The sequence below is a fragment of the Stigmatopora argus genome, chromosome 9 (genome assembly GCF_051989625.1).
Source record: "Stigmatopora argus isolate UIUO_Sarg chromosome 9, RoL_Sarg_1.0, whole genome shotgun sequence".
Classification (NCBI taxonomy): domain Eukaryota; kingdom Metazoa; phylum Chordata; class Actinopteri; order Syngnathiformes; family Syngnathidae; genus Stigmatopora; species Stigmatopora argus.
The window spans coordinates 15,323,067-15,337,687 of record NC_135395.1 but is presented as its reverse complement, the minus strand read 5'-3'; the positions used below and the strand labels follow the sequence as shown (position 1 = coordinate 15,337,687).

Genomic DNA, 14,621 nt, shown 5'->3' with positions numbered 1-14,621 from the left:
AGTGTTGCTGTTGAGAAAGTGGTGGGGGAAAGAAGCACTAAAATGAAACGCGTTCTGGGCAACTGCAACACATTCCACATGTGGAGTGCATTAGAATGTCAGTCTGGCAAAATTTTCTTCTTGATCCAGATTTTCCTGCTCGTGACTTACAAAGCCACAGCAAAGCACCTAATGCTGCTCTCATCTTTTCCAGTGTCACACTTTAGCATGGAGTGCAAAAAGGAAGTGAAGGTGTGTCGTCTTAATTGGACCCACTAAGTACTCAATCATTCACAATAATAGTTATCCTTGAAAAAAAATGCACACCATGATTTAGCTTCTTTGAGCATGTTTTTAATCAATCAATGAAATCAATGCAGAAGCTATTTTGACATGATGCTGGTCATCACAAGTGTTTCGCCATGCTGATTTTTGGCTTTGCAGACGTACTTTCCGAAATCGATGGTTTCCATGTCTTCCACATTGAGTACGCTTTGTGTGATGCGTATCGTTTGACCCCGCCCCCGATTGATCAGCCTCCATGATGTCTGGACATGAACAGGACGGTGCCCCTACAAAAAGAAGAAAGAAAAAAAATATTGTACATATACCATAGAATGGTACACCCCTGTGAGTTTTACAAATACATAGTATTTTTTTTGTATTTCCTTTTCACAATACATTCTTGGTCTCCAAAAATATATAAAGGTGTGTTCAAACAGATTTTTTTTTGTTTTAGTATGCATTATTCAAAAATGAATAAATTTGCGTAGGAAAGCCATTTTGGCTTTAACATTTGTCATTAACTAATTTGTATATACCTAGTTTCGATCTAATATCAAACTGAAATGAGTGTCTGATTTTCATTTTAAGCCTGGTAATGCTCTTACCTCTCCAGGAAAAGACCAAGTGAAGCTCACGTCGACATCCGGCTCCCCTATCACACTGCAGGTTACATTGATGTTTTCACCTCCGCTGACCAGATCAGAGGAGGCTTTCAGGCTCACAAATGGTGGACTATTGGGGACTGTTTAAAACACAAAGCATGCAACAATATTTTTTGAACCGGTTGGCTTCACTTTAGTTCTCTATTTGAACCACTAAGCGTACAGGTGAAAAGCACAAATAAAGTCAGCTTTACCCTCCACATAGAGCAGCTGGTATTTAGGTGAGACCTGTGGTGTTCCATTGGTCACAGCCCTGCAGTAGAACACCCCCTGATACTCGACTCCAGGTTTCTGCAAGACAAAACCTTTGGCGGGGTCATAGATCACCAAGGTCTCATTGGAAGGAATCTCCTCAGGAGGAACTTCTCTATGGAGCGACACTTTGGCTTGCGGGGTGGTGACACGACACGGCACCACAGTCGGTTTATCAGGACGTAAGTACACGATCTGGAAGTGAATGTCTGATGGGACAAACAGGTTGTCCTTGTCTGCAACAGACGCACAGATGTGTTGACCAACATGTTTTTTAATTATTATTACTGATGTACATGGTTTTAATTCATGTCACCTGAAAAATAGATTTGGGAGGAATACACATGTTCGAGGTCTTTGTGGCACTCTCGACCATCACACACCACCACCCAGCAGCTGTACTGTCCGGTGTCGGCAGCTGAGGGTGACGTCAGGAGGAGTTGGCTGTACTTGCCGCTCTGTATGATGCTGGGGGTGGAAAAGATAGAAAGGGTTTTCAACTTGCAAAAGCATCAAAATGACCACAGGTCTACTGCTCACCTAAGACGAGAGTCATTGAAGGTGTCCAGGTAGGATGGATAAGACCACCCGATGTTGCTGCCTTTGCAGCGGAGCTCTATATTTTTCCCGGGAGTCAGAATTGTGCTCTGGCTCAGACGTAGGAAGCGACCCTTTTCTAACACCTGTGTCAGCAAGCTGTGGCTTCTCCCACCGCCCTCTTTCAGTTTAGGGTGACGAGTCTTCCCACGTTTTCCACCTGCTCTGATGCGGTTCTCACCTGGATCCTTTCTTCTCTTGGCATGCTGACAGGAGCCTTTGAAAAGAAAGGAGGGCCAATTTTGATTAAGTGCACAGTAAAAATAGTTCAGTTTGGAGATGTATCTGTTAATAGTTATAAGATTTTAGCATTCCACAGCTTACAAGTTAATTGGAAACAAATGAGTACATTTAAGTTTCATAAGTTTGTGAGCAACTGCATGAGCAAAAAAGGCAATCAGTTTAAAATAAACTTTTGAAACGTACTGTACTATTAAGGAGTTTTGTAATCCCAACATTTCTGGTCCACGTTATCATCTAAGACTGAGAATCTGGAGAAATCTCTGAACAGATGTCGCAAAATAAGGCCATATACTTTATCAAACACTGGCTGTGATGGACCGATGGATTTAATTATTGTATTCCATTTTTATATGCTTCTTATGCAACATCCCCACTTTACTGGATTTGCCATTTGTGTTATATGTTAATAATTTTACCACATTGGATTTTGAGCTGCTGCTCTTGAGGACTATTTGAGGTTTTCAACAGCTGTAACAACATTGGAGCAGAATGTTTGAAATCCTTTTCCTCTGGCACGTGACCAGTTTCACTGTCTTCTCCATGAGCAGTGAAATTAATCTACAAAAATAATAACCTTCATGCTGGTGAAAACATGTCATGAGTAATACTTTACGATGAAAGAATGAAGGACGGCTGCTAGTACAGGTCAAAAACAAAAGTAGGTTTAATCAGAAAATATCTGCACTCTAGTGAAACTACAGACTGAGAAAACTGCGTGTATGATTGTACTGTACAGCAGTGCAAAAATCAATCCACCTTTTTTTAAAGTGGGTCTTGGGTCAGCTGACTTTGGATAAGCAGTAAGGCACTAATACAATATACTAAAAAGGCCATTGGTATTAAACTATGTATGAACTATATGGTTTCACCATCAATGGCAAAGGGTCCTGCTTCAACCAGGCTCCCCATATTAAATTCAACACATTCATCCATTTTCTATAAGTCAAATTGAGTTGACGGTTGCAGTAGACTTACCATGTTGGAGCTCAACCCAAAACAATGCCAGACAAAGCACAACACAGAGCTTCATGCTGTGCTGTATGTTGGTTCCCAAGGATCTGCAGGGCAATCGTATTCCCAAGAGAAGGTGTTTAAAAGGACTTCACAACAGTAAGGATGTCAGATTTTTAGGTTTGCCAGAACTCTGCAGGCTCCAGCTGCATTCTTCAGCCCTCCAGCTCCATCTCTCATCGAGAATGAGAGAAAAGTTAAAATGGGAGGAAAGTAATGAGGAACTTCTGTTTGCTCCATCTACTCACTGAGATCTGCTGGGGGAAATATCTTCAACGCTCTCTGCTGGCCAAGAGTGCATCCTTCTCCTCATCTTGCCATAAATATAGACAGCTTTCCTAAATAGCGGACATATATGCAATATCCTATCCTTCTCATGTAGGTAATGGAGTGTGACAAGCTTGAAACCTATGTCAAAGCTTAAATACACTTTGTAGACACTTGAAATCTCCCAAAAGCATGTTATGGTATCATGTCTCCAACATAAAACTAATTATTTAACCTAACTAACTGTATGTTTGTGTTTCTGCCATGGCATTGTGATTTTTTTTCCCTTGATGATGAGGAGTATTGTTTTGCAACATATTTAGTGGAAGCTCATGCCCTGCAGATCCTTATTCAACAAATATGTCATACCACAGAAAACCAGTAGGTTGTAGTGCAGTGCAGGCAATGAATAAGCTAGTACGTATAAGAAAACCATGTCTTTGAAACCAGTCTATAAACTATTTATCGGAATCTTAATTTCATCCCTTCACATTTTATGAAGCTTCACAGACAGAATAAGGTCAGTACATTCCAGATACATAATATAATCATACATAATCATAAAAGTTGTAAGTGTAGATGCCCAATATTACAATTCATTACATAGTAGTGTGATAACAAATTGAAGGCAGACACTGTATTAAATTGTAATCAAATATCATCATTCATTCTGACTTCAGCAATTACAACAAAATACATATTCTATAGAAACACTGCTTAACAATACCCTTACTGGCAACAGCTTAGAATATAGGGACTATTAATTGTTACATAACACTAACAGGAACATTTCCTCCCTTTTCTGGTATACAAAGACTGTACTAAACCTACCAAATAATGGTTTAAAAAAGTAAGACTGCAAAATAAAGTAAACATTTATTGAAAGGTTTTTAACCTATGACAGAATGCCGTAAAATTTTATTTTTCTAGTATGTATGTATATGTATGTTCAAAACGTTTTTGGGGGGGCATTTTTGCTATTTAGGCCTGCCATGAAACTGTTTTAATTTTTGCAAAAATGTCCATTAGGCAGTCAAAGTATTAAGCAGACAAACCTGCTTATGAGAAGCGACATTTCTAACAAGTAACATCCATGGTAAACACATCCACCTTGTACTGACAGCTTTAGCCTGCGTGAAATTTACTGTCCAGTGTATTACCTGTCCTTTCCACTGTGTCATAAACACAATGTCTCATACATAGTTTGTGGTCCATTTCAATGAAAGTAGTTTGTGGTCCATTTCAATGAAAGTGATCAAATGAGAGCAGCTGCTCATCATGTGACCAATGACACATAATACTGACATGGCTTTCACAGACTTAATATAGTGAGCCTATGTTACGTAAGTGTTTGTACAAGTTCCTTGAGGCTTTAGTTGCATGTGTTTTGGGCCTGTGTTTCATGTCACAGTCTATTGGTGCTAAAATTGAGTATAATAGTCTTAAAACTGACTGGTCTTCTCTGGGGAGATGAACCGTTCTTCTTGGTTTTCCATTGCAGAAGAGCTGGCAGGCTTGGCACTCCTGCTTTTACCCTGGAGAAAGCGGTGGCGTTCCACACTGTGCCACATGCCATAGCCAAAGTAGATCAAGAAGCCTGAGCGAGAAGATGGAATGTTGAAACAGGATTGAGGAAGAACACAGTAGCATATAAAAATATAAGTGCTTGGAGTAAGGTAAGGTTATATGTGTAGCGCCAGCTTATTATTTAAGATAGACTTACCTATTGCCATCCACACAGAGAAGCGTATCCAGGTGTCACCACTCAGTTGAACCATTAAGTAAATATTAACAAATACGCTCAGAATTGGCAGAAATGGCAAAAGTGGAACCTGTCATAACAACAGACACACATCCATACATAACCTTGAGATTTTTCCAGTTCATCAACCTCAGTTTGTTTCCAGATGTATAATACATACCATGAAGGAAACTTTCTGAGTCGTCTGAGGCTGTCTGCATATCATGCCAATGCAACCAACCAACACAACGAGGCATGCTGACAGTGATACCAGGACCCACACTTCAATACAAATGATGGCCTCGTTGTGGTAAGTGGTCAGATAGCTGATCGCACATACCAGTAGTACTGTTTGGACAACAGATACCCACATAAGCACTTCATTTTGAATACATAAGGTATATCTTCATTTTGTTAATGATACTTATTTGAATATTTATTGAAGAACAGCAGGTTTATTAAAGTCAAAGCTATAATAAGATGTCTCACCTAGCAAACAAATGGAACTGTTGACCACTCTCGAGGAATGCTCAGAGGGAGAGGTGGGTGGTTGCAGAACTGCCTGCAGGACTGAGTCCCCTGCTTTTAGTGTGTTGAGGTGGGACTCAGATTCAGTGAGTTCAGACTCTCCTTCCTCAGAAAACCGATAGTCCCTTTTAGAGGCTTCCCCCCCTCGCTGCTCCATAGCGCCGTCTGGCTGGTACCTAGGGGTGAAGGTTGTATATTAAGACTGATTGACTTTCAGCTAATGGATTCAGGGGTTGCCTCAAAAAACAATAAGCCTCATTTTTGTTATTTGTAAAGAATGCCTGAGGATATGTATGTTTATCTGGAGTTCACCAGATAAAATCTCACTCTTGATTGGTTTGCCTAGGCATCGTCCAAGTTAATTACACACACAGTGAGGACTAACGCATTGAGCAAACACTCTAGAAAGCCTTACCATTCATACTGCACAGTGTAGTCAAATTCAAATGTATGACATCACAAGGTGAACTTTCTTTAAGGGATAATTATCCATGTGGGTTCTCAAAGAAAATTGTACGTAAAAAAGCACATGTATTGTTGGTTACTATGCAAATGCACCTACCTGAGAATTAGTACACACACAGCAACCAGTGAGTAGGCCAGAAGAGTACCAATAGACATCATATCAACGAGAGCTTTGAGGTCAAACAGGAAAGCCATGATGGCTGTACAGAAAAAGACACAACACAATTAAACACGTCACCTGAACATGTGCAAGATCAATCCTTTCTGAAAGGCAGGCAGCACCAGATTATATACAAAACCATTTGCTTTTGCAGGTATATAGTGCATGCAGTCATTTGCACACAAATGATAGCCATACATTTCCTTCATCTAATTAAGTAGCAGGCATAATTGTGTACTATATGTCTTTTGATGTGAACAGTGGTGCTGCTTAGTTTCTCTTTTGTTACAGCTGCGGTTTTCAGTAGGGAGATATGCTGTTCTTTACAACGTCATAACATAAAACCATAATTCAACAAGTTGTTTTTAAAACAACATGACACAAATACGCATGGTGCACGGGCTTTCTACTCAAAAAGAGGATTGTTGATTGTAAAATCGCTGCACCTTGAAAGCAATTTGTGATGACAAATTGAAAGAGCAGCCGATTCAATAATTGCTACCAAAAATAAAACAAATCTGGTTGAATTCCGAAATAAAGATCTTGCATAAGTGAAAGCACTTTAGAACACACTCAACAGTGATGTCCCAGCAACAAAAAGCAAAACAAAATGATTAAAGGTGCATGTTGAATGACTTGTTAGGACGTCAGTCTCACAGCTTTGCGATCAAAGGTTTAAACCCAGAGTCCAGTCACACTGTATGGAGTTGACATAGTGACTATGTGCTTGCGTGGGTTTTCTCTGAGTTGTCAAGGTTCCTCCCACTTCCCATCGACGTACGCATTGGTGGTTAATAGAGAGCTTTACCCTGTCCATAGGGGTTATTGGGAGTGTGCCCTGTGTTTGGCTGGTAACCAGTTCATGGTGTACCCATGGTAAGATGCCATATATACTACTAACAGGCCTCACCGCCTCTGCAATGTGTGTGAGTATAAACAATGCAGATAGTGGATTCATGGATTGATGAATAATACAAATAAAGGATAACTAAAAATATGTTTTGGGATGCCTGATACTCTTCTTACCTTCTCTTCTGTTTTATTTTGGCCTCATCCAATAAAAACATATATAAACCAAAAATTTCAAGACAAACATTGACAGTCATTGGATAGTAAAACGTGATATAGTGGTTATCATGTGCACTTCACAGTTCTGAGATCAAGGGTTCAATCCTAGGCCCCAGCCTTCCTGTCTAGAGTTTGCATGTTCTCCCTGTGCCTGCGTGGGATGTAACCCAGTTGTAAGATGCAGTACAACTTGAGATGAGAGAACACTTTACTACCATCCATTTCCAATACTGCTGATCCTCATTAAAATGTGTATGCGCTGCTGTATGTGTATGGTGCTTGTGCAATTTCATGTTTATTTTCAGAAAATATATATATATATAAAAAGTGGCTGCCTCCATGATTAATAAAATATGAAAAAATGAGACACAACAAAAAGTCTACAATGGCCACCTCACTTAAAAACAACAAAAATAAAAATACACATGCACTTGAGCAAACAATCATAAACTTAAACATGCAGCCATCACCACTAACTCCATATGACAATTGAAAGACGAACCAAGTTCACAACACAAGCCCCTACAATAAGCTATTCCTTGTCTTGGCTGCTTACCCGCAGTGGTACCTGCCACCATGGTGGCAGCCACAGGCGATTGCCGCTTATTCACTTTGGACATAAATTTGAACAGAATGCCATCTCGTGCCATGGCAAAGAGAATGCGTGGTAGGGGAAACATGGCACCCAACAGGCTATGGAGAAGAGGGTTCATGGTTAACTGAAGAACACTGAGGAAAGAACACACTTCACCTGCACAACTGTGAAAGCCCATGTATATAGAGGCATGTGGTAATGAAGAGTTTCACAAGAAATTGTTCAAATGGGGAGCCATGATTTTTGTTATTCAGTACTTTCTTTCACAGTTGATTGGTGTAGAAGCTTATCGCTCCCTGGATCTCACCTGCTACTACACCGGAGCTCATAGTGGCAATAAGAGGGGTCTTCGTTTTAGGATTGATTTGGGCTAAGGCTTTGAAAAGCACACCATCCGCTGCCATAGCATAGATTACACGAGGCATTGGGAAAATGGAGCCCAGCAGACTGCATGAGACAGCAAGAGACATGCAAGACCAACATATTAGTCGAAACACCCCAAAGCACACTTGAGTACACACAACAAACACATTTCACAGCTTTACAGTGGAAGGGGTGTGCCTTTCTTTCCTGAAGGAGAATTGTCCACAAGTATCACTTATTGAAATTTGATGAGCTCCACCAAAGAAAGCACAAATTTCTGCTTAGTTAGTGTTGTCATTAAATCTCAATGTACTTGTATAATGACAATAAAGGCATTCAATTCAGTTATTTTATTGTTTACGTGTCACGGCTATTTGTGCTTTTTCAAAAGCAAACATCAATCAACTAAATGAAGCCAATCAAAACACTAAGTAGATAGCAAAACTGCACAAACAACACAGTTATGACTTGCCAATGACCGGATATGAGGACAATCGCAGATAGCAGACTGTCAATCCATCCATGTTGAATTTTTTTTTGAAGAATGCACAATGAAAGCTCTATGTTCATTGAAGAAAAATGAATAAGAACTAGTTCAAATCAATATGAACTTTCAGCAAGAAAGGCACAATTGGCTCCAGACTTGTTTTCTGTTTTGGTGTAAGGGCCTTTTATTTAGTCACACTTTGTTTTTGTTATTGAAGTGGTTTGTTGTTGTTATATTATATGATTTATTTTTGTTTCAAACTAAATAATTGGCATTGTATTCATTTTCATGGCAGCTGATGGATCTTGACTATTTCTCTTTTATATTAATCCTATGATCAATATACTTTTTAGTACTATTGACAAACACGGATTGCTGAATGTTTTACATGTAATGTGCTTCTCTTTTAATGATTGAGATTAATCTATATATACGCTTGTACCTAAAAAAAATCACATGACATACAATATCTGGAGCCTACCCTAGTCAATCATTTCATAATTGAGAATGATTGGCCATTTAGATTTTAAACAGTCCAATACAATGCAATGCAGATATTGACAAGAGGAAGCCCTTCACCAACAATATCCCATAGCAGCAAAAATCATTCCAATATTAAGACAGCATGCACAATGATTAAATATGTGTATCCAAAATACAATAAAGTCAGTTGGCTACCTTGTAGACAGGGCACATAGAGAACCTACAGCGACCACATATTTGGCAGGGCTCCATCCCACATATTCAAAAGCCATTGGCAGAGGGCTTTTCTCATCCAACAGGTAATATGGCATCATGAGTGTGAGTGCAGCGGAAACACCAAAGTATGCCAGGAAACATACAGTCAGTGACACTACAATGCCGATGGGAATGGCCCTCTGAGGGTTCCTCACCTCCTCACCTGCAGGGATAAACAAGTCGAACTTGTGATCTAAAATCTGGGCCCATCCCTACACCCCCCACAAAAAAATAAGATGTACAAAGTATGATGATTACATTTCACTTGGTCAACTGTGTGGCAAGTCCATATGTTGACGGTAGATTCACAATATATATATATACATTGCGCTGTGTTAGATACTAACTAACCGTATAGATTGTATATAGTTTTAGGGCTGGGTAATTATTTGATTTTGATTATTGATCTTGAAAAAAATGGTTGATTTCAGCATACAGACCATATTTTCTCGATTAAAGATGGCAGAAATGTATGTAACAACAGCCAATCAGTCGACCTTTTGCTCCTCAAGTTCCACTTGAAGGAATCTAAACTCAAAGAAATGACCCAATATAGCATTTGTCTAAACAGAGCCATGTCTTGGAATTACCCTCTGAAAATGACACTACTGTTCTTATGTGTCACGTTTTGTTGGGGTTTTGGATGGATGGGTGTGTTTTCCCTTGTATGTGTTGTCGGCGTGATTATGAATGTATTCCACCTTCTGTGTCTTTCTGGTGCTACTTCCCTCGTGTTTGTACTGGTCTTGTCATCTCCTGCCAATGTATTTAAACCCTGTGTCTTTGTTAATCTGTTATGATTTCGTTATGTTATGGCTGCGCAGCGAAGTGGAACCCAGGAGCAGGAAGCAGGCAAACGCGAAGGAGGTACTGGTGCACAAACTTAAGGTTTTGATGAAGAAATAACAGAACAACCTTACATACTTATAACTGGGTAAAATTAACAAAGAAACAAACTTACCGGGGAATGACAAATACGCACACAGACGAAAAAGATCATTTAAAATAAAATATTATAGGAAAGATTGGTCTTTTTTGTTACCATATCACCCAGCTCTAATACAAAAAAAGAGAGTCGTCAACTACACTCTATACCAACAACGATGAACGTCAAAACATTCATAAGACCAAGCTCTATACCTGTAGTTGCTATGCAGTCAAAGCCCACAAAAGCATAGAAACAGGTTGCAGCTCCAGCTAATGTCCCACTAAAACCGTATGGCATGAATCCTCCAGCTCCATAATCACTGCTCACATTGCCAACGACTGATAGGTTCCTATAACAACCAAATGGCATTATACAGCAATACTGACAGGGTGCTTTGCATTGTTTAAAAAATGTTTAGACTGGTGTTGCTGGTGTTAACATTTTTAACTCATTTAGTCCAATGCAGATCTTTAAATGAAAATCATTACCTGGCTACTATGGTGACATTTACCAGAGATTCTTCTGTTATTCTCCAGTTGTTACTGTCTCCTTTGACAAAGCCGGAGATGATGACAAAGAGAAGTACGAGCACATTGACAGAGGTGAAGACTTTATTTACCCAGGCTGACTCTTTGACCCCAAATGAGAGAAGTCCTGCAGGAGCACAATGAAAATAATTACAAAAACTAACAATTTTGAATCGAACTGACTTTGCATCCATTGTTAATGATAAGTCTAATTAAGACTCTCCCAATAGTAACACGGTTTCCTAGAAATGTAAGTATTAATTTAGTAAGTAATAGAAATGCGACTTTTCCTATTTCTTACCAGACAGCAACAATATCAGACAGACTGCAAAGAAATCAGGGTACGGAGCCAGACCCAGCGAGTTCATGCTGAAGTAAGTTTTGCAGAAAATTTCAATATGTCCTCCTATCATTTCATCAAACGTCCCGCTCCAAGCTCGAGCTACGGAGGATGTACCTGTGACACAAAAATAGAACAAACATCTAGAAACCAGGATCAATACTCACACTTACAGCCAAATACGCCAGTAAAGGGGCAGTAACTCACCAATAACATAGGAGAGGATCAAGTTCCAACCTGTGATGAAAGCCCATATTTCCCCAACTGTCACATAACTGTAGAGGTATGCTGAGCCAGTCTTTGGGACACGAGCTCCAAACTCAGCATAACAAAGGCCAGCCATGACGGAAGCCAGAGCAGCAACGAGGAAGGAAATGACAATGCTGGGTCCAGAATTTCCCTTGGCTACTTCTCCAGCCAGGACATAGACACCCGCACCCAAAGTGCTGCCAACTCCCAGGGCAATCAGGTCCACAGTTCCAAGGCAACGACAGAGCTTGGACTCGTCCAAGTTGCTGAGGTCAACCAACTTTCGGCGCACCAAGGAACGGCCAAATGAGAGAACTTGCGCTAACATGTTGTCACTGTTAACACAGAGGAGAATTTCTAAGAATATCTGAGCATAAATACTTGAACTTGGCATTCCTTTGTGTGGATAGGCACATCCTTTAGTAAATGCTGAAAGGTGTGTTATATGATACAAAAAGACAAAACATGGTCAGACCAAAAGCTTTTGAGGGATCTGAAGTGCGTCTTTCTAGTAGAAATGACTTACAGTTTAGGAATACTGCCAAAACATGTTGCTGGGTACCATTCATTGAGCGAGCATCCCATTATAAATCAATTGTTTGGCGTTATGCTGGCGATCGGACAATTCAAAGGGCTGTACACTAACAAGATGAATGCATCACTACGACCCAGCAACCGCATTCCAATATTGCCGTAGAGCAATTACACTACAGTACACTAAAAGTAGAACGACTGCAGGCTCCTCTAACTGTCTTACCAAAGTGGAGAGGAGAGAAAGTGATCTCAAATTACCTACCTAAAGGAATATAAATATAAAAACTGAAAATAAATATATCTGATAATCATTGTTCTCTCGTTACTTTCTTTATTTAAAACTCAATTAACCATGAAAACCATACAGCTACACATTAATCTCTGCAGAGAACCATGCAATGTGAATTTTTGATGTAACAGCTCATTTCTATTATAATGTATGTATTGTGTTACAGTGAAAATAGTTCATGAATATGGGCCAAATGAATGGACCTATTTTTTTTTGTTCGCCCCTCAATATGTTAAATACTCTTTTCTTCATATTTTCTTATAATAATGATCCGGCTATGGTTGTAAATACAATTAAGAAGGGCAGGTTGACAATCTGAAACATTTACAATCATGGATGTTCAGAAATATGTTCCTACCTGTGAGGTTAATTCAGCAAAGGGAGTCCAAAATTCAGATGGAAAAAGTGCCAAGTATCAAGATTTGCCCGCATGGAACGTTCGCACCTCCATAAAAGTCAAACTGGTGGTCCTTTGAGCTGCAGCCTAAAGTTCTGACTGAATGCTGGACTCGTCACTAATTCACTGCTTAACTGTGGAAACTGCAGTGCAAGTTTTTTACTCCTCCCCTCTGTCCTGAATATTCTTTTATATGAACTGCATAGCCTTGGGGAGGATGTCCCCATTGCCAATTTCCATGCTTGTCATGTGGAATATTATCATTGTGTATCACAAGTTGTTACAAGTTGGCATTGTGCGTGTGCCACATAGGCAGACAGAGTAGAATGGAGTTATAGTGGGAGTAATTGCCTTTAAACCCACTGAGTTCAACAAATGCCTCCTGCACAGGTGCAGATGCTTAGCAAGCACTGATAAATGGTTAGGCAACTGGCATTGACAAACAATGCGGCAAACACTAGTGTTTACCCAGTGCAGGCGAGAGGAGTGCTGCTAAAAGCATAGCTGCTGATTGGTCACTGAAGGATGGACGGACAACAGTAAGGGTGTTGGATGGTCAGTGGTCCTCCATAACAGATGACAAGTATACTATTGCTCAATGTTGTCTGAGCTATTGGACACGTAGATATGAATCGATATTCTGACTGACTTTTGCTCACCGGGGTTATATCAGGGAAAAGAAATCTTGGTAACTTCAGATGCACGTAACTCTTGAGGAAAAGGAAAATCTTACCACCATCTCTCAATACAGCTGTTGTGGAGCGATTGGTATTATTCATTCATTCATTCATTTATTTTCTTATCCTCACATTGGATGCAAGGGTGCTGGAGCCTATCCCAGCCAACTGTGGGTAGAGGACATCCTGTCACACTGGGACATACATCAAAAGTGTTCAACCAGCGGCTTATCATGCATGTTTTTGGGATATGGGAGGAAACCGGAGTACTGAGTATCCAGAGAATACCCATGCGTCCTCCAGAGGAAGGAGATTCAACCTTTGATCTCAGAACTGTGAGGCGGACGTGCTAACCAATTGGCCACTGTGCCGCTTGCATCTGATAGCAGGAAATATTTCTGCGAAAACCAGTTCAAACCAGCTTCAAACATCAGTGGGAAGGTGACAGCTGTCCTGCAAAGAAACCATGCGCATTCCAAACTAAAAGGAATGACAAAAATAAAAGACTGTTCACTGTGTTGATGGATGAACAGATAGACAGACGAATCTATTGTATGCATACAAACAGACAAAAGAAAATTTAAAGATAAAGGAAAAACAGTGTTGTAGCTACTACATAAACCACATTTGAGATCCTGTTACCAGGGAATGTTAGAAAGCAACCCCCTGTTCTCCCGACTCATTGTTGACTCACACTAATTGTGAAGCCAATTGAATTCATTTGCCCACCGATGGCTGCGTGACCTGTCTCAAAAAAGTGGGTATGGTCAACAGAGTGAGTGATGTTTGCCTTGTAGACGCCAGACTGTTCCAATTAACCACTGTTGTCACCAGGGAATGCTCGAGTGAACTTTAACACGGATGGCAGGTATCACCTTCATATATAAAAATGAGGCAGATAAAAGTATATGGACAATTTCAAAGACAGAAGTGAATACAGTATCTTAAGACCATGCAAATGGTCAAGAGTTTTCAGATTGATCAGTGCTGAAGTATAAATTAAGAATAAAAAATAAATAAAAAACTTCACCCCATGCTTTTTTGAATTGAGGTCAACATTACAAAGGTTTCATGTATGACTTTTTAATATCAGCGCAGGAGCCTGCAGCCATTACCTGTGCTTACTTAACGTAATTCTCTTTTTATTAAGCAGGATGAGGACTAATCTGTGCATTCGTTGTTCCATATGTTGACCTCAGTGAACTGCTGAGAGCGATTTCCTTTGTGCAAACAGGTGAA

At 40.0% G+C, this 14,621-nt stretch overlaps 2 protein-coding genes across 3 annotated transcripts; both read right to left on the bottom strand.

Annotated features, from left to right (window-relative positions):
* Positions 1 to 311: 311 nt before the first annotated feature.
* Positions 312 to 3,480, bottom strand: LOC144082672 (platelet-derived growth factor receptor-like protein). Its single transcript, XM_077609960.1, has 6 exons — positions 2,994 to 3,480; positions 1,719 to 1,992; positions 1,495 to 1,646; positions 1,121 to 1,414; positions 870 to 1,006; positions 312 to 551 (listed from the first exon to the last, which is right to left on the bottom strand). Exons 1-6 carry the CDS (start codon positions 3,046 to 3,048, stop codon positions 363 to 365), a joined length of 1,101 nt encoding a protein of 366 aa, XP_077466086.1. The 5' UTR covers positions 3,049 to 3,480; the 3' UTR covers positions 312 to 362.
* Positions 3,481 to 3,743: 263 nt separating this feature from the next.
* Positions 3,744 to 13,097, bottom strand: LOC144082671 (cationic amino acid transporter 2-like). 2 transcript variants are annotated; one of them, XM_077609959.1, is made up of 12 exons: positions 12,667 to 13,097; positions 11,444 to 11,820; positions 11,198 to 11,353; positions 10,858 to 11,023; positions 10,582 to 10,718; positions 9,382 to 9,604; positions 7,815 to 7,951; positions 6,128 to 6,230; positions 5,527 to 5,741; positions 5,219 to 5,385; positions 5,020 to 5,128; positions 3,744 to 4,893 (listed from the first exon to the last, which is right to left on the bottom strand). In XM_077609959.1, exons 2-12 carry the CDS (start codon positions 11,811 to 11,813, stop codon positions 4,739 to 4,741), a joined length of 1,938 nt encoding a protein of 645 aa, XP_077466085.1. In that variant the 5' UTR covers positions 11,814 to 11,820; positions 12,667 to 13,097; the 3' UTR covers positions 3,744 to 4,738. The 2 variants fall into 2 exon arrangements, with proteins under 2 accessions (XP_077466085.1, XP_077466082.1); XM_077609956.1 differs by lacking the exon at positions 7,815 to 7,951 and adding an exon at positions 8,161 to 8,300 and having other exon boundaries at positions 12,667 to 13,096.
* Positions 13,098 to 14,621: the final 1,524 nt, after the last annotated feature.